The sequence below is a fragment of the Ostrinia nubilalis genome, chromosome 2, assembly GCF_963855985.1.
Source record: "Ostrinia nubilalis chromosome 2, ilOstNubi1.1, whole genome shotgun sequence".
Lineage (NCBI taxonomy): Eukaryota > Metazoa > Arthropoda > Insecta > Lepidoptera > Crambidae > Ostrinia > Ostrinia nubilalis.
In genome coordinates, this window is record NC_087089.1 from 11128687 (window position 1) to 11154959 (window position 26273).

Genomic DNA, 26273 nt, shown 5'->3' on the forward strand with positions numbered 1-26273 from the left:
CATACCTACACTTCATAATATTTTATCATAAATCACTAATTACTTAATACACGACACATACATAACCCATACTTATAAAACATACAGCACAATTATTGATTTTTTTATTGTTTTTATGTTCTAATTATAGTTTTAATAGTTTTAAGTACCCAAAATATTGTAAAGTTATCTCCTGGCCTCCACGAGACAGGCTTGCCTAGTGTGGAGTCCAAGATTAATATGAAAAATGTAATTGTTTTTCTTGCAATAAACGATTTTATTATTATTATTATTATTATTATTATTATATAAATGGTATGGTGAAGTCAGAAAATTTATATCTTCATTTTAATTATTTAAATTGTCATACAAATCGGATTTTATAAAATTTATTTTGTATGAAAATTAAAAAACAAAATATGATGATATCAAATTTCTGACTTCACCATACCATTTATATGCCCATGTTAACATGGGCTAGTGTCGGCTCATATACCCATTTACCTAACACCCTGTATAATATTATATACTATAATTATAAATCAAATACAAATTCTAGTATACGAACAAAAATGTACACTCGCTACACATTTCACATTTATATTTAAAATTTTTGAATTCATTTAAAATGTATAAATATTTAATGATCATGATACCAGCCAGCACAAATACCTACAATATTGTTTAGCCAAGGCCGATTTTAACGAATCTACCGCTTTTAATTAATCTCTTTGCTAATCATCTCTTAATGAACAGCCACCGTAGCTGATATGATTCAATTTGTACACATATTATTTGTCATATACACATTTTTAAATAGTTTCAGAGACTAACTAGTTGTACAGAAGTCTTTTTTACTTAGCACTCACAAAAAATGCAACAGGTTTATAAAAAAGAGAACGCATAGCGACATTTCTAACTAAACTAAAAAAATGCAATGTCCAAGGGGATATATACCGTCTTACTGTAACATTACAGGTCAGTTTCGTTTGTTTGTTGAGATCATAACCGCAGTTGCGCCAACTCCTGGAGTAAAGCTGGCTCGTTCTTGATTTTCTCGAGCTGATTCAGTTCGAGCGTTTTTCCAGCGGCTTTTTGTTGCTTCAGCTTGTCGATGTCGCTCAGTTTCTGGAGACAAATATTTTCTTTGAATAACGAATTACGAGACGTAGCGTTTCAACTAGAGAAGAAACGGATATCCGGTAACTATCCGGTAGGCCGGATATCCGGCCTAAATTTACTATCCGGCCGGATACCGGATATTAAAAAAACTACGACAATTTCCTATAATTAAAATGTAATACATTATATCTTTGAGGTAAATATCAATAAAATGGCTTATAATAAAGACGACTTTTATTTAAAGTCCAAAAAGTTACAAAAAAGCCATATTAAGGCCTTTCAAAAAACTAAATTCTTTTTCTGGACTATTCTCTCTAATGACGAATACATAAATGGTAAATATCTGTTAATGTCGAAATATTGCCAAATAAAATAGGCGATCTTTTTTTCACTGATGATGATCTGATGTGATGACATGATGCAGTTCAGTCAGATTACGCAGCAAGTAAACTAATATAATTTTCGCTATTCAATCACACACTCACGATGGCAACCGAAATCGCCCGAAATAATCTGTCCCCTAGACAAGTGGCAAAATCTGACATTCTATTCGGACGGATTCGATTTTCGAAAAGTGTGACTAGTCTAGTCTACTAATAGACCCACTGATCGCGTTCGAAGCACCTGTGCGACGCTAAACTCGACACGTCATGCAACGAGACAATCGGCCAACTATCCGGCCGCCGGATATCCGGTATCCGGTATCCGGCCAAACAACTATCCGTTTCATCACTAGTTTCAACTGATATGACTCACAATGTTTTTGTCTAAAAATCTAATCATTTTCCGAGTAATAAATTCTTAAAAATATTTTTGACATATCCACCTTCGCGCGTTTTTCGGCCTTTCGCCCTTCTCTTTCCTATTCTACTTAATTTCTATCATCTTCTTCTTACCTTATTAATGTTCTTGTCTTTTTCAGGGTCCCCAGTGAGACAAACGGTGCGTGGGGCGTGGTCGCTGGCGGCGGAGGGGACGCATCTCCCTTCGCGCGTTGTTCGGCGTTTCGCGCGTTGTTCGGCGTTTCGCGCGTTGTTCGGCCTTTCGCGCTTTGTGGGCTTCGCGCTTATCTTTCCTATTCCTATCCTATCTAACATACTACCATCTACTTCTTACCTTATTAGTGTTCTTGACCTTCTTGTCTTTTTCCGGGTTACAGTGGAGACGAAAGGCGCGCGGGGCGTGGTCGCCGGCGGAGGGGACGCATCTCCCTTCGCGCGTTTTTCGGCCTTTCCTCCTTTTTGCTACTCTTATACTACCTCATTTACTATCTAAAACTACAATTTACCTTATTAAGGTTCTTGATCTTCTTGTCTTTTTCCGGGTCCCTAGTGGAGACGAAAGGCGCGCGGGGCGTGGTCGCCGGCGGCGGAGGAGACGCATCTCCCTTCGCGCGTTCTTCGGCCATTCCTTCTCTTTGCTACTCTTATACTACCTCCTTTACTATCCAAAACTACAACTTACCTTATTAAGGTTCTTGATCTTCTTGTCTTTTTCCGGGTCCCCAGTGGAGACGAAAGGCGCGCGAGGCGTGGTCGCCGGCGGCGGAGGGGACGCATCTCCCTTCGCGCGTTCTTCGGCTTTTCGCGCTTTACGGGCTTCGCGCTTTTCTTTTTGCTTGATAGCTTGCTTGGACGGAGCAGCTATGGGAAAGATTTGAACACTAGTAAAGTTTGTGTCTTCTAATTTTACTTCGTTATCGTTGGAGTCTTAAATTTGCGTTTGCGTAGAAGACATGTCTTCCGCAAAAAGGGCCTATTTAAATTTATAAATTAAGAACGAATCTCATTTTAAACCACAAAACTGAGGCAAAATCGGGTATATGACAGTTTGAGGTATCTTTAAAAATCCAACAGTTTTGCAGAATATTGCTTACTTAGCTTAAACTGATGCCAAAAATTACTAGAGGTTTAGAAATAGAAATAATAATAAGTAATACTTACCGCTAACATTTTCACCAGGCTTGTGTGGTTTCTCATGTTCGTGTAACGTGAACGTAGACGGCTTATTCCTAGCGCCGGGCGGTCTGTACGCCGCGGTCGGCTTTGGTGTCGAGTCTTCAATGGCCTATAAACAATTGACAATCAAATTTCGAACCAGCCATCACTGCATGGCTTGTAATATGACACAAGAACTAGGATAAGGCCCGGTTTCCACCAATAGTAGGCCCAAGATGCGCGACGCGATAGCGCTTCTGCACATGACGACGCCGCCGCCGCTGCGCCTTTGCACTGTTTATACGCGCTGCGTGAAGCCCGCTGCCGCGCCGCAGGCGAAATTATGCTTTGACGGCGTGGTGGCGGGCTTTACTCGGCGCGTATGAACAGTGAAGGGGCGCGGCGATGGCGCGGCGGCGGCGCGGTGGCGGCGTCGTGTGCAGGAGCGCATAAGCTTTTATCGCGCCAATTTATCGATATACGCGATAAGTTCATACATTTGTCGTCTAAATCATTGATAAGATTTTATCACGGTGTGCATCGTAGCCCGACTGGAGATATTATGTGTTTGAATAACCAATCAGATTTCCGAACTGAACCGAAGCTGATGCAGTAAAATAACAAAATCTGATTGGTTATTCAAACACATCCTTCTTCGCTTTGTTGGAAACAATAAGCATTAATATTTAAAAATAGCGTACCTTCGGTGGAGCCCTGGATAGTTCGCTCTTAGGGAAGTTTCCTGGTTGCCAAGAGATACTCAGTAGGTTTTCTTTCTCTTGGCATACACGCTTGTGCATGAGAGCTCCGGTGTAATGCCATATTTTGTACCTAAAATAAAACAATAAAATAAACACTAATGTTACACCGGTATTTCAATTTTCCAAAATATTCTGTATGTCACCCAGAAAAGACCTTTACTAAGTTTAGTCAAACAGTGACTCCTATGCGTTTTACCATGAAAACTATTTTGATCTTGAGTAGACTTTTGAGTGAGATTCACAATGCGGACTTTAAAATTACTCTTATAATTTTAGCAAATGTATATCAATAGTTACCCATTCCCAACAGTGAGCCTGGGATAAGTAGTGGCGGTGATAAAGGTCTCCCCTCGGGGGTCCCACTGACTCGTGGTGTCGGGCGCTGCACTGGAGTTAATCTTCTTGACATATTCCTTTGTAGTAATAATGTGCTATGTACTAACTTTAGATAGAAACTTTACTTACCCGTTCCCAACAGTGAGCCTGGGATAAGTAGTGGCGGTGAGAAAGGTCTCCCCTCGAGGGTCCCACTGCAGACTCGTGGTGTCGGGCGCTGCGCAAGACCCGATCTTCTTGTAGCCACGCATGTCCCATACTTCTATGCTGCCTGTGGCTATGTTACCGAACCCGCCTAGTAGAACGCGTGTGAGGGAGTCAAGGAATTTTTAGTTTTTTTGTTGAAACTTACTTTAAGAATATTAGCATGAAATCATTGAAATAAGGCTTGCGTATAACTTGCAATAGTAGGTATTTAAAGATGCATGAATGACACATGATTTATGGTGTCCTATGCAGTCGTAATAATAATAATAATATAATAATATAAGCCTTTATTACTGGATTACAAGGTACTTTTACAACATTAACATTTCATTTTACAATTTAGTTGCACTCATCTCCAGTTTGTCCTTGGACATAGGCCTCCTCCAATGATCTCCATGCTTCTCTGTTTCTAGCCATTTGTGGCCATAATGGCCCTGCTAATTCGCGGATATCGTCCTCCCATCTTTTCGCTTGTCTGCCTCTGCTTCTTTTTCCTTCACGGGGATACCATTCCGTTACGGCTCTTGTCCATTTCTCTTTCTTTTCCCTCATTAGGTGTCCCGTCCACTTCCATTTCAACTTTCTAATTGTTGCAACAACACTTCTGAATTTGGTTTTTGATTTTATTGTGTTTAGGTTTATCTTGTGTTTAAGTTTCACTCCCAATACACTTCTCTCCATACTATTTTGGCATACTTTTAACTTTTTAAGTTGTTGCTTAGTTAGTGACCAGGTTTGGCAAGCATATGTGAGGCAGGGTAGTATACAGGCATCAAATATTTTCCTTTTGTGGAACATCTTTAGGTTCCCGTTTTTCATTACCTCTGCTAGTGACCAGTATCTCTTCCATGTGTTTGTTATTCGTCTATCTATTTCTTTGCCCATGCATTCTTTGTTGGAAATTAGATGTCCCAAATAGATGTATTCATCTTCATACTCAATTTCTACTTTGTTTACGTGTATTTTTACTTTAGTTGAGTTAGTCATCACTCTTGTCTTTGAGGTGTTCATAAGAAGACCCACTTTGGCACTTACATCACATAATTCTTGTAGCATCTTTTCCAATTGTTGTGGGCAATCTGAGAACACCACAATATCGTCTGCGAAACGTAGGTGTGATAGTAATTCTCCGTTTATGTTAATTCCGCTTTTCTCCCAGTCAAGTTCTCTGATGATCATTTCAAGTACAGCAGAAAAGAGTTTAGGCGAGATCGGATCTCCTTGTCTGACACCTCGAGTTATAGGGAACTCTGGTCCAGTGTTTTCGAGCTGTATTTCTGCTGTACTTTTTGAGTATACTTCTTGTATTAATTTTATGTATTTTTTGTGAACACCTTGTGTCTCCAGTGCTGACCATATTGCTTTGTGTTCTATAGAATCGAATGCCTTGCTGTAGTCAATTAATCCGATATAGTATGATTTATTATATTCTTGAAGTTTCTGTAAGACTTGTTTTACTACATGTATGTGATCTACTGTTGAGAAATCTCTTCGGAATCCTGCCTGCTCTTTAGGTTGGTTTTCATCAAGAGTGTTCGATATTCTGGCTAATATTATTTTTGAGAAGACTTTGTATATATTGGACATTAAGCTTATGGGTCTGTAATTCCCTACATCCCCCTATTCCCTTTTTTATATAGAAGTATAATCGTTGACTTTGTCCAGTTTGTAGGTATGGTCTCGCTAACTATTATTTCATTAAATAACTTTGTCAGGACTGGAGCTGTTTCGGTGATAGTAGCTTTCAGAATCTCGTTTGTGATATTATCAGGTCCAGGAGATTTTCCATCTTTTTGGGTTAGAATTGCTTTTTCTGTTTCCGATAAGAGGATAGGTGGTATCGATTCATCGTTAAAGTTGTTACAATTTAAGTTTTTTGGTTGGTATTCGTTGTTGCAGTCCATGCCTGTGTAAAGTGTTTTGTAGAACTCTGTTGCAATGTCGAGAATTGCCTTCCTGTTCCCTGTGCATATTCCCTGTTTGTTCTTTAGATTTGGCATCCATTCTGTTTTGTCTGACAGCTTCTTATAAGCCTTCTTTATTCCTCCTGTTTTTTCAATATGATATTTGATGACATCGTTTCTTCTTACTTTGTTATCCTTCTTTATATTTTCATTGATTTTCTTGCTTATTTCCGTGATTTGTTTTGTATTAGATTTTTTATCCTTCAGTAGTTCTTTCCGTTGTTGGAGTAAATCTTGGGTGTGTGTAGATATCCTTTTTTCTTTTGGCATTGATTTGGTTCTGTCGATCTCGTTTTTTAAGGTAGTTATGAATTTATTGTAGATTTCTTCTATATTCTTACTGTTGGATTTATCCATCTCGTTTTCCAGTGCGTTTTTGAAATTTATCGTGAAGGTTTCCAGATTTTTATTGGTGATGTATGATTCAGGTCTCTTACTATAGGTTTTTCTTGTTTTCTTTACTGGGTTTCCTTCCAATATTGCACGAACCATTCTATGGTCTGTATTGAAGTTCAGGTTATTTATTACAGTAACATCCTTGATCCTATCTTTTTTATTTGTCATTATATAGTCTATTTCATTCGTGTATCTTCCACAAGGTGAGATCCAGGTAGAGAATACAATCCCGGGATCCCGATTCCCGGGATCCCGGGATCCCGACCCTTTTCTGATCCCGAAAATCCCGGGACTGTACTTGGCTAATCCCGGTATTTTCGGGATTGATATAAACAAGTCCATTTTGCATTCTACGATCCGTTGCGCCTTGACTATGACCTTGCCTAGATTCTACCTTAGCATAAAATTATACAGGGTGGAAACGATAAGTGATCTCACTCGATTATTTCTAAACTATACAAGATATCGAAAAACTGGTTACTGATCCTAAAAGTGCTTCACGAGCTTTTTCAAACGATATCAGTAATAGGTTACAGAATTAACTGGATCTATCCGAAAATTCAATACTAAATGTATGCCAGCCACACAATATTAGAAGTGTTAATTTTTTTTATTAAATAATAAACACTTAAAATTTTAATGATCTCGTAAATTGCATTATTATTTAAAATTATTCAAGGAAAACGTTGATTTTAGGCTTTACTTGCTATAATATTATGAAGCCTTGAGTGCCATGACTGTGACAGTACTAAAAGTATGGAAGCTGGAAACTTGAATTTTCGGATAGATCCAGTTTATTATGTAACTTGTTATTGGTACCGTTGGATAGAGCTCGTGAAGGACTTTCAGGATCAGTAACCACCAGTTTTTGGATATCTTGTATAGTTTAGAAATAATCGAGTGAGATCACTTATCGTTTCCACCCTGTATAACGATAAAAACCAAATCTAAGGTACGATACGGATACGGACTATTCAGGTTCGGCCCTAATAATATCTTTTTCGTAGACCTTAGACAGGATCACAACTTGAGCTAATGCCACAAACCTCCCAACCCCAATTGACACTAAAGGAAAAGTTGCAGCTTAAAATTGATAAGAGTATGAAATGCCCAGATCCTGAAGTACAACTACAAAGTGAATCGGGCTTGACAAATAGTATCAGACGTGAAATGAGCCTGTTTGAAAATGGCGGAGTTCGTGGGTGGATATCACTTAGAATTAGCATATAAGTATCTATTCTATACCTCCAACGAGTGTAGAACCCGAGCGAGTGTTATCAGCTGCTGCTTTTGTAGGAAATAAATTACGAAGCAGGCTATATTGGATGCTTTGATATTTCTAAGATTCTATTTCCGAAATTCTAAATAGTGCTTTTGATTTGTATATTTTTTTTATTTTATTTTAGTATTATTGCAACTAACAATATTTAAAACATCTTTTGAGAAATTATACCACATAAGGCTGATCCCGGGATAGTCCCGGGATCCCGGGATTACCCATCAAAAATCCCGTAATCCCGGGATTGAAAAACATGCTCGGGATTGTATTCTCTAGATCCAGGTCCATTTCCTTGAATTTCTTTTTTTGAAAAAACTGTTCATAACGGACAGTTTATTTTCAGTCGCAAAGTTTACCAGTGATTGACCATTTTTACTTCTATGTCCATGACCAAATCTTCCAATGATCTTCTCTTCTCCTGTTTTGGATGTACCTACTTTTCCATTAAAGTCACCCATAACTATAAGATTGGAATGTGCCTCGCAGTCGTAATAGAGGCTATTTAATTTAAAGATTACTTTAAATGTCGTGTGACGTCACTTATTGACGACACGCTCCATCCCACGGGCGCGTGTCATGTGACGTGACGTTCAGCTGATCCCATACTTAAATAAATGCAACTTTTTTTTCTAGTCCTATTGAATACTTGTTATACAGACGTTTCATTTTAAGTAAATGCTCATTAGCGTTTAAAACCTGTACGTAATTGGCAAATTATGCGTTGGTTCAAGATAGTTAAGTCATAACTGATGTTAACTTTCATTCATCATATTATAGTGTTTTTAAAAGGATATAATGCCCGTCTGGTGGGAAGTAGATGGCGTTCCACGATCCTGTTCCAAATTCAAAGAGCGGGTCGCACTTCGCGTTGAACAGCGTCGCCTTGGCCGGCGCGTGGCCGTACACCGCCACCCATTCGTTCCAGTTGCCGGGGTTCCACGAGATCGCGTGGATTGGACCTTCCTTGCCTGAAAATATGGTTCAAAATCAAATGCCTTTTTTGCGCCGATTTGCCGGGGATTTAAACAAGTGCAATGGAACCAAGTGTAGCAAAGATCGCGTGGATTAGACGGTTTGGTCCTTGCTTAGAAATACATATCAAAATCAAATGCCTATTCTGCGCCGATTTTCCGGGGTGGCATAGATTTGGATTGGACTTTTGTAGCCTAAAAATACATATCAAAATCAAATGCCCATTCTGCACTCAGTTCCCAGGGTTGCAAGAGATTGCGTGGAATGGACCTTCTTTGATGGAAATACAGATCAAAATGCATTCAGATGTACTTAACGCGACCTGTAGTTATTTTCTTAGCATAAACCAGATTTGATGTTTCTGATTATTTATGAAGACATAAAATCAAAATCTTAACGAAATTTGTTTCTACTTACTAAAACTCATATTTCCCGAGTTTCCTTTTACATCGCCATGTGACAACGACTGCTTTCCATAGTAAGATCCGCCAGTCTTGTCCACCTGAAAATACATTGATCATAATTATGATTGCTATGAATCATTTAATAATATTGACATTTATATGTAACTTGAGAAAAAAAATGTTCCTTACATCAGTCTGGGTCATAACAAAGATGTTGGTGCCTCGTCTATTCCAGTGGAAGGTGGCCTTGTCAGCTTGGAACGAGGAGCGGCTCACAACTGCATTGCTGGTGTCAAACTCTGGATACTTGAACACGCGCCAGAACGACGGCTGGTCCTGTTTGCCTAGAGAAAAGCCAGTTATGTTGTAATAAGGCTAATTTCCTAATTAAAAATTTTTTTTAGTCCGTCAATTAATCAAAAAATAATGGACACATTTTTTTAATATGGCTAAACAAGTAATAACGAAGTTATGATACGTTGAAGTTCCGCGTGACGTCACAAAGTGGTTACTCTATGACGTCACAAACCTTTAGTTCTGAAACTTTGGCGCCCTTTATCTCTTTCAATTTTCATTAGGTGAAAAATGTGTCGAGTATTTTTTGATAAGTTAACTGACAGACTAATTCAAACTCTTGCTTTTTTACCCAGCAAATATTTGAAGTAAATATGATTTAGATTTATTCTAATTCTGCACAAAGAGAATAAATTTTTTAGACAAATTAAGGCAGCACTTAGATTGAGTTCAAAAACACTAAAGATTGTTTTAGTGTATGTCTTGTTTATTGTCTTATTAGATAAATAAAATAAAATGAATGACTTACCCAAAGAGAACACAGCAAAATAGTAAGTGGGTGCAGGGCTAGGAGAGATGCTGAAAGACTTCAGCTTTTCTGCTTTGATCTGTTTTGTGTAGCGCTCCAGTTTTCCATCCTCATAGATGTATATAATATTGTTCATTTGAAGGGCAAAGAGTTTCTCATCCGATGACCATTGTGGTTCCCTGAATAGTATGAAAGTATAGAACGAAATACAGTTGATTTGGTATATAATTTAATTTTACGGCATACATCACTAGCTAACCTAACTTTTAGAAGTTAATGCTCTGCTTTTTTATTATTTTTATTTAGCAATTTAAAAAGATTGATTTGATTGTATTTTTATAATAGAAAGAAAGCTTTCAAATATCTTACCAGCCGGTCTGATTCTTTTGTTTAAATGATCCAATGTTTTCTCCAGTTGCTGATTTTACAACATGAAGGTTGCATTTGCCCTTTGGAACAAAAAAAACGCCATTTACAAGTCACACATAAAAATTAACCATAACATTATTTACGTAATTATCTTTGTTTACCTCAGGGTTTTCTTTAGTCAGCAAAAACATTTCCCACACCATAAAATAGGTGTCCAGAGGGGAGAAGAACATATCTTTTACGTTGCCATCTATGGTAGCTGCCACTGACCAGTCTGCACATTTCACTATTTCTGCCCTGAAGAAAAGATACTTTTAATCGTAGGGAAATTCCATATAAGATTTGATTGGTATTAATATAGTGTCAAATGGGTAGGATAGGTAATTTTTGCCTGTTTAATAAGTTAAAAAGTGAATTTTGTACCAACTTTTTATCAGTTCTGTATGCAAGGTATGTGCCTTTAGGGCTAAATATAATGCTTCGTATATTGAGAGTGGCCTCATCTCTGAGATTTTTCTCTGCATATGGTTCTTTGAAATCCACCAAGAATATGTTTTTATTGGTCAAACCTGTAAAGAGATGATAAGATGTACATAACCTATTCATTCAAATAATACAATGTTTATTTTGATGAAGCCTATATTACCAGCGATGCAAGGTGTAGCACTCATTGTAATAACTATTAAATTAATTGGGTATGTACTAAAACAAGATACTTTTCATTTTCAAAATAGAGGTCAACAAACAGGCAGCATGTACCAAATTTTTTGTCATACACGTCACTGTCAGTCAATTTGTCAATACTGTCACTATTTTTTTTTAATGTTTTACAACCTTGGGTCAATCATTTTTAAGCCAAACTGGCTTTAAATTCTGTAAAGGTTTGGTGTAAAGCCGGGTCTCTTACGCGTGTTTTGCCCTACACATCAACAAAGACATGGCAACATTCAACATTTTTGTAGGCAATTTTTTTAATGTTGAGTCTGCAGATTTTTCGGTAAAATTAATATCACGATCACGAATGAAATGCAGTGCAGTTTTAGTTTAAAAATATTTTGTAAGATCCTAGTTTTGTTTAATGGTCATAAAAACACAAGAGAGAACAAAAACATTGCATCAACAACTTGGTCACGGATTGTCCGTCGGCAGAATGATGTGCCAATTTAATTTTACCTCAAACCGCGAACATAAATAACAAAAAAAAGTAATGTCATTCAACTGACTGTCAATCAAGTGTCAAATCTGTCAATTGCACAAAATGGCGATTGTCGTGTGAATGCAACAAAGAATTGATGAATTTGCAATGAAAATTCAAAGAATATTGCTGATGTTTGTTTATCTTTAACATCAATGTTTAGTAGCAGAGCCCAATTAGAAAAGCGTACTCCTGAAAATGGCACTGATCGGGAAAACTTCTTGTCTTTGTTAGTGGATGAGTATCTGAATTCCAGTTCTTACGGTATGTAAATAATGTTTATTTGTTAAATTAAACGCATAAAAATTGCAATAGCTTGTTCTTTGCTTCAATATGTGTTATTTTTATGCCCAGCTTTTAATATGTGGGACTTTAATCTATCTTTTATTCAAGGCCTAATTTTGAACTTGAACATCATTCTTTGTTTGTAAATGATCGTGTCAGTAATTAATTTATGAATGAAAAGTGGCACGTATACGTGTAATATTTGTAAAGAATCGCCTGCTTTCCATTTCAGATGCCAAATATCAAGTACTAGCTAATTTGGCCAACTTTGCCTATGATCCAATAAACTATGGATACATCAGGGACGTGGGAGTCCTAGACATATTCCTGTATGTTCTAAAAAATGAGGCAGACAGTAAATTACTTCACTTTGCCAGTGCTGGAATATGTAATTTATGTTTAGGTGAGTAATATAGCTGAAATTCTAAATTCGTTACTTTTCTTAATATTTATTAAGATACTCAAAGCATCCTGGCTCTAAGAATTAAATAATAATGATGTCATCAGTAGAATATAATAGTATAATAAAGTATAATGATAATCATACTGTCTGTGTAATAAAGATTGTTTCCAAATCTTAATATTTTCCCATTACCTTTTCCAGATCCTGCCAATGCAGAATATATCTTGAATCATATGGGACTTCAGCCCATCATTGCTTTGTTGGAATCTGAAAATAATGAAACTGTTGCTAACTGTATAACAACTCTGATTTATCTATTCAATGAGCAGACACAGTCAGAAATAAATACATCTGATATAACTAAGAAAGTGCAGAGTCTAGCCGTATCGGATGATAAAATGTTAGCCAATTTGGCTACTATATTCTTACAGGACATCTGCCAAATCTCTGATTGATAATATAAACTGATATTTACAGAAACATTAACAATGAACAAAATGCTATCAAATAGATTTCCATACATTGTGGTGAACAATAAAAACTACCAAAAAATATGCAAAATACACACAACTACATTCAGCAGCACAGCTTTCAAAGCTGGTGACAAAATACGGATTCAAAAGACGTTGACACAAAAAGATCTGGATGCTTTTTCTAACCTGACAAGTGACCATAATTACCTTCATCAAAACAATGGTAACAAACGGCCCATAGTTCACGGTGCGCTGCTGAATGGGTTAGTGGCTGGACTTATAGGCACACATTTACCTGGGCCTGGTACGGTGCTGGTATCCCAAACTATGAAGTTCCCCAATAAATGTTTTGTTGGAGAAAAACTCACTATAAGTGTTGAACTTGTTGACGTGAGGAAAATCCTCAAAGTGAAGTTCTATTGCATCGTCGAGGAAGAAAAAAAGGTTGTGTTTGAAGGTGAGGCTAAACTGATGTTAGCCAAAGACTGTTAGCTTTTTGACATATTTTATTGAATTAATAAGTTATTTCTTATTCATAAGGTTTATAACTCCAACTTTTGACTCTGCAATTTTTTCAACCAGTAGTTTATGAATAAAATAATAATTTATTAAATGTAATGATAATGTTTCAATTAGTATTTTGTCATAATGTGCCAATTAAGTAAGTGAAATTATTAAAAACAGAATCTATTAGTTATTATTACGAAGTACAATTTAGTTTTAACTATACATATTTATGATATTGATAATATAAAAATTAATAAACATTTTCATAATGTTACAAAATCGATTTCGATATAAATCTTGGAAAATCTGTCCATTATTGTACTATTAATAGTCAATAACTATTTAAGACTGATAGTCTCTAGAACAATATTGGTTTGAATTATGATATTTGTGTCAATACAGGTATCAATTAACAGTCCATCACTTTAATTCATTAAATACCTCTAATATTTTTCAAGATTATTAATTCACGTTATAAAGCACTTATTAAAACTTATCTGTTTTAATCCTTTTGTTACTTTAAACATTTTGTGGTTACATTGTGATCAACCAGCAGTTATAATTGATTACCCAAAAATATGTCAAAATAATTACTCCAAAATTAATAATCATCAACTATTTTCGACAAATGAAGTAATTATTACATGATTATGAAAAGAAAATAGAAATAAGTTTAAATACATGTTATGGAAATTATTGTAAATATGTGTTATGAAGCATATTATTTTGCTAATGTACGTACTTGAACATAGCACCATAATGATAAAATGGACAAAATTCAAATTTGTACAAAATATCTGTCTTTATTTTGTTATTTTACATAAATAATATTGTTGGTTTTATAATTTTATTGTTTCTGTTTATTATTTCTTAATGACGATTGACCTCCTTTATTAGCTTATGTATCACTTGCATTGTTATTATGGACAAGGTACCATAATGTGTCACATTTTTCTACCATTTAATGGAATTGTGAATAAAATACCTACTTAGTTTCTAATATCACTGATTGATTTTAGATTTTTTTAATGATTGTGCTTGCGGTCTTTTTTTTTAAATAAATCATACTTATAATTTCCTTGTTTACCCTTTGGACTTTTAGTAGTGAATTATTTGTTTTCATAATAAATTAGAAGTCCACAAATACAAACCTAGAAGTATAGTAGACTATCAGAGTATTATGTAGAATTCAATTAAAATAAGTAAATGAATTAGATGTTAGAATATTCAAATTTTATTGAAATTCTGCTAGAATTAGATGCTTAAAATTATGTATAAATGATGAGAGATACATATAAAGATTGTAATTGGATCGACCGGCTGGGCTGTGAAGTGTTTTGTGATTAATTTCTGTTACATTATTTTAAGAAAATGTCCATGTTTTTTTAGTGATTGATATTTTCTAATATCACGTCCAGTATATCGCTGGGATAATCGGCTCTTTTAACAAAGTGTGCTTTATTCGTTTTTATGTAACTGTATGGTTTGTTTTATATTTTCGTAATATATTTAATTGGAAGATTTTTCATAAGTTGACTAAAATTGAAAACAAAGTGCTTACAAAATGTACAAGGAGAATAAAAGTAAATAAGGAATACTGACTACTTTTATTTAATTCTGATGTTGATGTCTAATAAACACAGTCTGGCAGATAACTCTTATGGCTTTAAGTTCGCCTTATTGATCAATGTAGCATTATAAAGAATTAAAAATATAAATATAGATATTATTACGTTATTTAATTCTTAAAATATTTATATTGGCAAGTAGATAAGGCGAACTTAATACCATAAGTCTTTCTACCAGTCAAGATTCGGCCTTACGCTCATACAAACATCTCAAAGCGAGCTTAGGGAATCCGCGGCTTTTCTGGAGGTCCTAAACCTCGCTTTAAAAATATTTCACTATTTACTGAAGTATTTATTAGATAGAATGCATACACAGATGGAACCTATCGTGCAAGTTCAGTTCGCACTTGGCCGTCTTTTTTTGTCCCAGGATAATACTTCGTGTATAACCGCTGCACCGGGTGACTTGGCTTAAGGTCCAATGTCCCCTAGATGGGACAGAGGGCGTCCACAACAGTCCTCCATCGCGTTCGGTCTTGAGCTTCGCGTTTGATCTCGCTCCAAGTCTTGCCGATTTTCTTCGCCTCGTCTGCTACAGTGCGCGGCGACACCACCAAGTTTGCTTGGGGCGACCACGTTTGCGTTTTCACCGAGTGAGGTGACGGGTTATACTCGTAGGTATATGCGACGAGTTTTTGTCGAATGACAGCAATAACAAATAAATATATTTATTTATATATTTATTTGTTGCCTTGATCCCACGTATCCCTCCGGACTTTGCCAGGTGTCCAGGCCCCTCTTTCCCACTGGGCACGTGCCCAGGGCCCCGCGATCGAGGAGGTCCCCGTCTGTTCTCATAAAAGATCTTTCTCTAGATGAGAAGGGCCTCCCTTGATGAGGGCCCAGGGCCCCTAGTAGGCTAAAGACGGCCCTGCAGGTGTCCCGCGTTTATAGAAGGGGTCTACCGGGTCTACCAGTTTCCTTGGCTCCCCGGCCCATCCCTTTACCCACTGGTCTCACCTCGTGAGGGAGTCTCTTTCCTCCAGGTCGTCTGCGCCTAAGCACGTGTGATGACTGGCTTTACCTATCTATCCCAAAAATTCAAAAAATGTATAAGACGATGCTTATCTCGAAATCAATGAATTTAATCAGTATTATTGTAAATAGAAATTGATCACGTATATGAGAGCGTCTAGTATTTTGGAAGCACGTTTCGCAAACGAGCTGTGTCAGCATGTAGCCTCGGAAAAGTATTATTTCAGATGTTTATAAAGGACCGGTTTATTAACTCTGGGTCATTCTGTTTTGTGTAGTTGAGGGTGGTGTTTAGGAGAAGAAAGTTTTGGAACTGAATTGCTATTAGGTGAGTGTACTGACCTTTTATTATTTTTTGCGGTTTACTTATTAATCTTACAGACAGATGTTTGCATACTAGTGACCAAAAATCTGTCTGCAATTACTTAATAAGTAAACCGCAAAAAACAAGACTTAAATACGACTACTGTATCCCACTGTTGAGTAAAGGTGATTTTTCCCAAATTTTTCCGTTCACCCGATTCGGTTTAAACCTACTAGTTACTTAGTTCTACCCTAAAGTTGAATAACTTGGTTACGTAAAACTCATAGTATCCTATTACCTACTTATGTACTGACCCATATTACTCTATCTTCAGGAATTAAGTAGGTATAAGGGAATGTCAGAAACAGTTCTTTCCATTCATTTCCAATGGCGCACTGTTAATTGAATAGAATAGCACTCATTAGTGGGATGTGGTGACAAGTTTATTGTTGTAGTTAACACTTGCTCGACGTCGGCATGTTAACTGCTCTTACTTAATCACAACTAGTTAAATAACTGGGCTTAATGATGTCGCAATGTCGTGTCATTGTGATTAAGAAGGCCTTCATAATAAATTGTTTGGATTTGAAGACTAACTTTATTGCCCTTCATCACTAACTTTATTGCCCCTATACATGGTCTTTTCTACTAACTATCACACGTTTGCAGAGAAGGACCCTGTAATTTTCTTCCAACTGTTGCATTCCACTATGTAATAATATCGCATTTAGGTAGGTAGGCGACAAATTAATTTCGTAAATTTTTTTTCTTCAGGTACAATTTTCCTGTCTGTCCTGTGTGTCCTGAAAATCTTGGCCCAAAGTAAAACTGAATAATGCGAAGCTTTCAGTTCCTAGTTTTGGTCGCCGTTGCCTTGAGTTTGGTGATCGGTACGGAAGGCTTAAGAAGGAGGAAACACAAGAGAGATGAGTACGAAAGTCTAAAATCAGCAGAAGAAGATGAAGAGGCGAACGAAGATTTCGATGAGGTAAGCAAGACCTCATCAAGGTTGCAGGAAGGCGCTGTATATTGTTACATGTTTCACAAATAAATATTTTTATTTGAAAAAAAAAAAAAAAAGTAATTGGGGGTGGCGGCCTATGTTCAGAAGTGAACATACTGTGTCTGAATGATGATGATGAACACTAAATATAACTTCATGAACATCGGGACTTCATGGAATAAAATATATCTATCTGCGTGTAACTGATCGTCCTACCTAGTTTTCTCAAAGTATTTTCTGCGAACCGCTGGTAAAACAGCGTGTTTTTACTTCAAGATAAAAAGCAAAATAAAAAAACCTATTTATGACTAAATTACAGCTCGATCCGTGCCAATGCGGAGTCTTCATGTCGCAGCAGGTCGGCCTGAAGGAGGGTCGTAGAGGCCGGCCGAGAGGACCGCCCCAGGGCGAGCCGGTGGTCACTTATGACACGGAGGAGCCCAGCTTGCCCTGCGGCTTGGGAGGGTTCAAGAATTGCGTTACTAAATGCCTGGATGTGGTAAGTACCAAAATACTCTACTAAAGAATACATTGGGCGATCCTCACGTAAGGATCTCCTATATGTAACTTGAATTCGCCAAAGAAATATCACTTTTCAGGAATATGTAAGACGTACTTTTTTAGGAACTAAAGGGATATGATGTTTTCGTAGCATGTAAGTCTATCTATGGCTTAAACGTAAGCATAGGAATCGTGAAAGTGTAGGTATATTTCGACATTATTAAGTTTATTTCTCACACAAAAGTACAACCACGAGTAGACCTGTACCTGTACAGTAAAGTACCCTAAACCTAGTCATTGTTATTTTAAGCGTATACGTCATCAATTTTGGCAGTGTTTATTTTAGTGCAGTCTTCGTGGGAGCAAATTATCAATGGCGTAATCCAAAATAGGCAAGCACGGTAGCGTGCGTAGCATTAGCTTTGTCGACAAAAAATGATTATCTCAGTCTTATTCCTTTTTTAGAATGTATCTTATCGAGTCTAGTTGATCTTTCGGACCGAAACCAAGCGTCGTTAACGAGCTATCGAATCGAAGGCGGCGTGAAGAAAGTATGCAAATTCAGTTTGTTTTAAAAAATAAATTAATGAAAAAAAAAAAATTAGCCAAGTTTCAGTTTTTTGCATAGGTAGGCCTAATATTCTAGACTCGCCCTTATTTTCGACCTTAAAAATTTGATCAGCTCATGAACCTGTCCTTAATAATACAATTTCAATAAGCTATTTTAATATCCAGAATTAATTTAAAATCTATTCCCACCAGATCCTGAAGTACCTTCCTCGCGCTGGACCGGTCATTTGCGGAGCAGTGGAGCGCGACATTCATAGAGAGAAGGCGTTCCTTTTCATCAGGAACTGCGGGGGAGAGTGGACTCCAACTAGCTTCTCTGCAGGCAAGGAGTTCTGCTGCACTGATGGCCAGCATCATAAGTGTTGATTCTTAAGTATGATTTTCATGCCTTAAAAGAAAAAAAAGTGACGCGGCCGATTTGAATTTGACATGTTCTATTTTTAAAACTTTTAATTTAAAGAGTTGAATAATTAATAGATTGCGGTTGTTAGAATTTTGGGCATTAGTCATTTGTAAATTGGGAAATATTAATGTATTAAAGCAGATTCTTTAATTAATAAAGTTACCACAAAAAGAAGAATAATAATAAGCAAAATCTAGCATAAAATACTTTACGTTATATTCCTATCATATCGTGTTATACCTTGGAAATATATAGGACTATAATAGATACTGTAGTTTAATAAATAAGCAAGTTCCAAATTAAAAATCCAATTATAAATTCAAATGGTTTATTCAGTATAAAGCCCTTTTCCAGGGCACTTATACACGTCCCAAATATAGCTTGCCCTACCACCACTTCGGGACAAAATGGGCTGGTGCTGAGAAGAAGTGGCGGAAGAAACTCAGTCACCTTTGTCAGCCTCTTTTTCAACCAGTTACAATTTATAACTTATATAAAAATGAGTAATCTAGCAGTAATTACGTCTTAATTATTATTAACATTTTGACGGTATTTTGTATAACCAGTATTTATAATCAAACACACAGAACACAAGTTCTAAGTTAGGTTACGTTAAGACTTAGGTTTAGGTTAGGTTAGGTTTAGGTTTAGGTTACGTTACGACTTAGGTTTTGTACCATAACATAACCGGCAACTATAAGCATTGTCCTTCTTTATACTGGTCATCAAACTACCGACCCGACCCCGTGGCATGTCACCATCAATTGGCCAGGTGTCAATATAATAGGCCTGGCGCAGCCACATAGCCACGTGTTAATACAATATCACAATAATACAATACAATTAGACAACAAGCATAATAATAGTACCAATAAACAATGTATACTTAACTTTGGTCAGCAATCAGCATCACCTCAAAGATCCGTTCAGACTACTTCTCCATGAGAAATTCCATCCATTTATACACAAATTCTCCCCCTTTTTACTCAACTCCGATTGGTCGGCTTAAAACGACCAATCAGAACAGTCGTCCAATCACGGCACAGGATCTTAAAACTATTTTTATTCGGAAGCGGAAGTTGGAGTTTCTCATTTTACAATATATCATAAACAGGATTTTAATACTTTTCATATTTAGAATCCGAGATCTAAATTAAATTCTGAATTATTAAGAAACCAGAAACCTTCAATAAATTCTAATTTACGAATTATATAAATCTAAATTTTATTGTCACTTAATATGGCGGCTGTGCAATGTTTTGTGTGTGTAGTGTTTAACAAGTTAAAAAGTGTACCAATTATACATATTTACCATGGAATATTAATATAAATCAGGTATGTAGGTATATATATTCTAACACGGCCATACTGACATGTACTTCGTTCTCGAAGTACTTTTCGATTTTATAAAAACAATACAGTGTTTACATTATAATTATTCAAATGTGAATTAGGCTGATGTATAACTACAGGAATAGCCACAGGCATTAAGCCACAAATATTTAGTCATAGTTACTTAGCCATAGGCATAGTTATAAATAAGTATTAAGCCAGTTATTTAGCCACAGGCACAGCCACCAGGCACAGCCACAGCCACAGTCATAAGTATTTAGCCACAGGCACAAGTATTTAGCCACAGGCACAAGTATTTAGCCACAGGCACAAGTATTTAGCCACAGGCACAAGTATTTAGCCACAGGCACAAGTATTTAGCCACAGGCACAAGTATTTAGCCACAGGCACAAGTATTTAGCCACAGGCACAAGTATTTAGCCACAGGCACAAGTATTTAGCCACAGGCACAAGTATTTAGCCACAGGCACAAGTATTTAGCCACAGGCACAAGTATTTAGCCACAGGCACAAGTATTTAGCCACAGGCACAAGTATTTAGCCACAGGCACAAGTATTTAGCCACAGGCACAAGTATTTAGCCACAGGCACAAGTATTTAGCCACAGGCACAAGTATTTAGCCACAGGCACAAGTATTTAGCCACAGGCACAAGTATTTAGCCACAGGCACAAGTATTTAGCCACAGGGACAAGTATTTAGCCACAGGCACAAATTTTAGCCACAGGCACAGCCACAGGCACAGCCACGGGCAAAGCCACGGGCACAGCCACGGGCACAGCCACGGGCACAGCCACGGGCACAGCCACTGGCACAGCCACGGGTACAGCCACAGGCACAGCCACAGGCAGAGTTTCTTATTGAACATTATATTTGCGTTTGGCACATACATAATAATTACCAATTATAAAATACCACAATCGCTCTGTCAGCCCTGACATCTATCAATCATTTCCTTGGGCTAATACTGCTTATTTTCTTATGAAACTATAATTAACACTAATTTTCATTCCTCTCAGAGCAAAACAATTAGGTATATTGTAAATATTGACTATGCAATATTATTACTGAAATTAAAAATAAAATAAGGTCCTTTGAATTTTAAGATACCTAAAACTTCTTTCACCAATGGTTTTGGGACACGTAAGTATACCAAATCACCTATTTGCAATGTTAATATTGTCTCGAAAAGCCTTGTAAAGGAAACTGAAACCATTTCATACAAAATTGGACCCCTGTCTAAGGAGACAAAAATGATATCGAATAATATCTTAAAATTACCAGACCATTACTAAAAATTGTGCCGAGTTTAGCAATAATAATATGTATGCTGAGTTATTTAAAAATTTTGAAAAAGGGAGGTTAAGTAATAGATAAACAATCTATACTTAACTAGTAGCCTGATCATAATGTGAAAAAATGTTTCCTGTTTAATAATATCATGTTTTTTTTTTCATTTCTATTCTAGCTACTAACAAGGAAGAGATTGTCCAAGAACAATACGAAATGCAATAACATCAGCTATCATCGACAGCTATCAGGGCACTGACAAAAAGATATTTTTACACGATTGTTTTGTGTTTAGTCATTAAATGTCATTTAAGTAGCTTACATTTAAAATGGTTTGAAAATAATTACATTTTGTTTTAATCGATTGTACTTGTCCATCAAAAATATTCTTATTTCTCCTTTCCCAGAAAGAAAGTTGAACTGTTTTTATTTTGGTTATTTATTTGAGATGATTAAAAAAGATGTGAGATGGTATATTTGTTGATAATAACTAAAGAAAATTGTTCTAGTGACAAATCCTCTCATGAATTAAATTATAGTATCAACACAAGTACCGATAAAATCGCCGAGGTAATTCAACTAGATACTAATAATAAACACATTTCCTTCATTATTAAACCAATGCCTTAAAAGGTACAACTACACCGACTCTAGGGTATAATTTTTTTTTTTTTTCGTCAAAATGAGCGTTGTAGTCTCATCAAAATAAAGAAAATTGAAACGCTTTTCTTTATGCGGTATATTCAATAACAAGTACTACAGATGGTGAAAAAAAAAATAATGGCCTTATTTATATTATCATTAGGGCCGTTTAAATAAGTGAATCGACAGATTATCTACGACTTGCATTTTGGCAGTATAACAACTAGCATGATTTTCATTATTCAAAATATTTATCTAAGGTAGGTTGTTTTCAAAGATATATTACCTATTGGTGTTAATGTGGGAACAAAGTTGTGGAATATACAAATATTAAGAGAACATAAATGATTATGGTATAATCGTGTATAGTAGTGTTTGTTTATATTGCTATTCCTTTCTAATGCATCAATGTATAATAATTATCGAATATGTCCATCATTAAACGGTTATTGTGTATAATGGTATATTTGTCTCAATGCTGCAATTTAGCAAACAAGGTTGTAAAAAACCTATAGACTTTGAAATAGTATTGTTATTTTATTGTTAAATTTTTCATAATACGTTCGGCCAATCTGACATTTAATTACAATTATTGTGTTGGATATGTGTCAGAGACAGTACAAATACTACGCTCCACTTGATGGATGTACCGGTAGTAATCATGTAATGAACCAAGTGTTTTTAATAGTAGAAGTAAACTAAATTTAGGAAAACCATTAACCAAAATTAGGATTATGTCTACAACCTTCCGTGGATTTTATGAGTCGGAACGGCATGAAAAGTTAACACAGCAGACTACAGAAGAGAAAGGATAAAACGCCAAGAGATTAGAAGAAAAGACTTGTCGAATAGAATACAACAAAAAGGAAAAACTAATAAGAAAGAATACCTAGGGGCGGTGAGATGTTCTTACGGAAAAAAAAGAAGAAAAAAAATATAGCGTAGTGGATCATGCTAATATTTTTGTCGAGTTGAATTTGAAATTTAACTTTACTAGCCTATTTCATCAGTTATAATATTTTTTTTCAAATGTATTGTAATATTGCAATAGAATTAGAATTTAAATTGTATTTATTTAGTATGTAACTATGTGAAAAATTTATATCAAAACTATTTTTTTTTTATGCTTTCTTACACAATGTATTTTGATTATTGAAATAAATGTCTTATGCATTGTCTTTTCAATCCGACGAAATAGCCCTCCCATTTAGGACCATGGTGACCTTCCATGCAAGTTAAACAACACTGTCATACTCTACACTGCTAATTAGACTTCTATTAAAAAGATTTACTACTAGTATAATTTTGCTCTGAGAGACGTATCTTAGGTTTGATATAACTCGCTGTGAACTACAATGATATCAATTCAGATAGGTGTTACAGGTTCTCGACTTAATATACATAATATACTAAAGAAAAGCCCTAAAGGGCCTTACCGGCCTTCGCGATGGTCGCCAAGCTGCTTCATCCAAACTCCGTCGATCGTTCTTCGATGTTCATCACCTTTCTGCACCGTTGTCGCTGGTTGTTGACTCGATGACTTGCAGCGCCGCGTTTTCATCAGGTCTTCGATTCGGGAAAACAGCATCTTATTCGGTTTTGAGGTCTATCCGGAGAGCAGGTGCCATTCTGAAACTTAGACAAGGAAGTATTAGAAAAAACGCTCGAATCCCACTTCTGATGTTAGAATTTTGGGCATTAGTCATTTGTAAATTGGGAAATATTAATGTATTAAAGCAGATTCTTTAATTAATAAAGTTACCACAAAAAGAAGAATAATAATAAGCAAAATCTAGCATAAAATACTTTACGTTATATTCCTATCATATCGTGTTATACCTTGGAAATATATAGGACTATAATAGATACTGTAGTTTAATAAATAAGCAAGTTCCAAATTAAAAATCCAATTATAAATTCAAATGGTTTATTCAGTATAAAGCCCTTTTCCAGGGCACTTATACACGTCCCAAATATAGCTTGCCCTACCACCACTTCGGGACAAAATGGGCTGGTGCTGAGAAGAAGTGGCGGAAGAAACTCAGTCACCTTTGTCAGCCTCTTTTTCAACCAGTTACAATTTATAACTTATATAAAAATGAGTAATCTAGCAGTAATTACGTCTTAATTATTATTAACATTTTGACGGTATTTTGTATAACCAGTATTTATAATCAAACACACAGAACACAAGTTCTAAGTTAGGTTACGTTAAGACTTAGGTTTAGGTTAGGTTAGGTTTAGGTTTAGGTTACGTTACGACTTAGGTTTTGTACCATAACATAACCGGCAACTATAAGCATTGTCCTTCTTTATACTGGTCATCAAACTACCGACCCGACCCCGTGGCATGTCACCATCAATTGGCCAGGTGTCAATATAATAGGCCTGGCGCAGCCACATAGCCACGTGTTAATACAATATCACAATAATACAATACAATTAGACAACAAGCATAATAATAGTACCAATAAACAATGTATACTTAACTTTGGTCAGCAATCAGCATCACCTCAAAGATCCGTTCAGACTACTTCTCCATGAGAAATTCCATCCATTTATACACAAATTCTCCCCCTTTTTACTCAACTCCGATTGGTCGGCTTAAAACGACCAATCAGAACAGTCGTCCAATCACGGCACAGGATCTTAAAACTATTTTTATTCGGAAGCGGAAGTTGGAGTTTCTCATTTTACAATATATCATAAACAGGATTTTAATACTTTTCATATTTAGAATCCGAGATCTAAATTAAATTCTGAATTATTAAGAAACCAGAAACCTTCAATAAATTCTAATTTACGAATTATATAAATCTAAATTTTATTGTCACTTAATATGGCGGCTGTGCAATGTTTTGTGTGTGTAGTGTTTAACAAGTTAAAAAGTGTACCAATTATACATATTTACCATGGAATATTAATATAAATCAGGTATGTAGGTATATATATTCTAACACGGTCATGTCTCATATTAATTTTAAAAATACCTAATAAGTTTGTGAAGTATATTTGTTTAAGGTTCTTAGCAAGTACCTAGTATAATATTTAAACGAATAGTTTTAGTGTGTACGTGTAAGTTTTCATTTGTATTTTACAAGAATGTAGAGTAAGGTAGATCACACAGACATCACATTACCAAATATGTTTTATTTTCTTCAATCGTATGGTTTAGGTATCGTAGGAAAATCATTAATTAGTATGTAGGCATTGTAAAGTAGAATGAGTAAATCATTAATTGGTATTTAAGTTACTTTTATAGGTCAAACATTGTAAAGTAAGGTAGGAACTTTTGTATGCTTTTTTATTTAAAAATAAACTCTTACTTACAATTTGGTTTTTAATTCCTTCTATCTCCCAAAATAAAATCAACTTACTTTTACGCAATTTTATTTGACTGTGACCTTTTCTGTCATCTTTCGGGGTCTGGTGATTCTCATATGACTGTGTCGTAGCACCAAAATTATCTGACGATTAAATAGTTGATGGTACATGTAGACCTAAATAGGTAGGTGCATCGGAGAGCAGTAACAAGGAGCGCCTTATCCGTCGCACCAACCGGACAATTCGTGTCAATGGAGCTCCCATATCAAGGACTCGTCTACGGGTGGTGTAGGGCTGCCCCAGTCGTGTGTTTTTGTACATACCAGTGATAATTTCCTGGGTACTACTGGGTACTTAACAGATCTGTGACTATCGCATCTAGGTGGACGTTGTTTACCCATAGATGCTTTCTTGATTCCGCTATGAAGTTCTATTAAGGTTTATTAAAGCATGGGCGCGGAACTTTAAGGCCCTTCGCAGGTTTTATCACAATGTCATGTTGCTTGTGCTTATAATGAGCATTGCTGTATCCAATGTAGTTGTGATAAGTGCGAATTTGCAACAAAAATGTAGAGTCAAATGTGTTGGCAACTGTACCTGCAATTATTAATTGTTATCAGCAGTGAAACTGACAATAAGAAGACGTGTGAGCTTTAGCTTCTGTAATTTAATGACTGTAATCAATTAGTTATTGATGTTTATGACTCAATAATATTAATAGCTCGTAGCACTGATGGTCGTTGTTGTAGAAAAGTTCTTGAGTGGCGATCACGGACCTGATGACGTAGTGAACCGACGCGACCCGGCAAGTCACGGGACGCGACTGGATGCAGGCAGCGCAAGACTGGGTAGTTGTTTCCACAACTCTAA

General features: G+C 36.1%; 3 protein-coding genes across 3 annotated transcripts; 2 read left to right on the forward strand and 1 right to left on the reverse strand.

Moving 5' to 3' along the window:
• Nucleotides 1-849: 849 nt before the first annotated feature.
• LOC135083441 (eukaryotic translation initiation factor 2A) lies at nt 850-11332 on the reverse strand. The gene is made up of 13 exons (XM_063978186.1): nt 11196-11332; nt 10977-11118; nt 10711-10846; nt 10550-10629; nt 10181-10359; nt 9547-9701; nt 9371-9455; nt 8776-8949; nt 4265-4442; nt 3740-3869; nt 3045-3168; nt 2566-2744; nt 850-1107 (listed from the first exon to the last, which is right to left on the reverse strand). Exons 1-13 carry the CDS (start codon nt 11218-11220, stop codon nt 982-984), a joined length of 1713 nt encoding a protein of 570 aa, XP_063834256.1. The 5' UTR covers nt 11221-11332; the 3' UTR covers nt 850-981.
• A 466-nt stretch (nt 11333-11798) lies between these two features.
• Nucleotides 11799-15009, forward strand: LOC135083449 (uncharacterized). Its single transcript, XM_063978192.1, is given in 3 exon segments — nt 11799-12008; nt 12262-12432; nt 12634-15009. Coding segments are annotated over 3 exon segments (1044 nt in total). The 5' UTR covers nt 11799-11899; the 3' UTR covers nt 13398-15009.
• Nucleotides 15010-16292: 1283 nt separating this feature from the next.
• Nucleotides 16293-18872, forward strand: LOC135086629 (follicle cell protein 3C-1). The gene is made up of 4 exons (XM_063981389.1): nt 16293-16343; nt 17094-17307; nt 17642-17821; nt 18586-18872. Exons 2-4 carry the CDS (start codon nt 17155-17157, stop codon nt 18757-18759), a joined length of 507 nt encoding a protein of 168 aa, XP_063837459.1. The 5' UTR covers nt 16293-16343; nt 17094-17154; the 3' UTR covers nt 18760-18872.
• The last annotated feature ends 7401 nt before the right edge of the window (nt 18873-26273 follow it).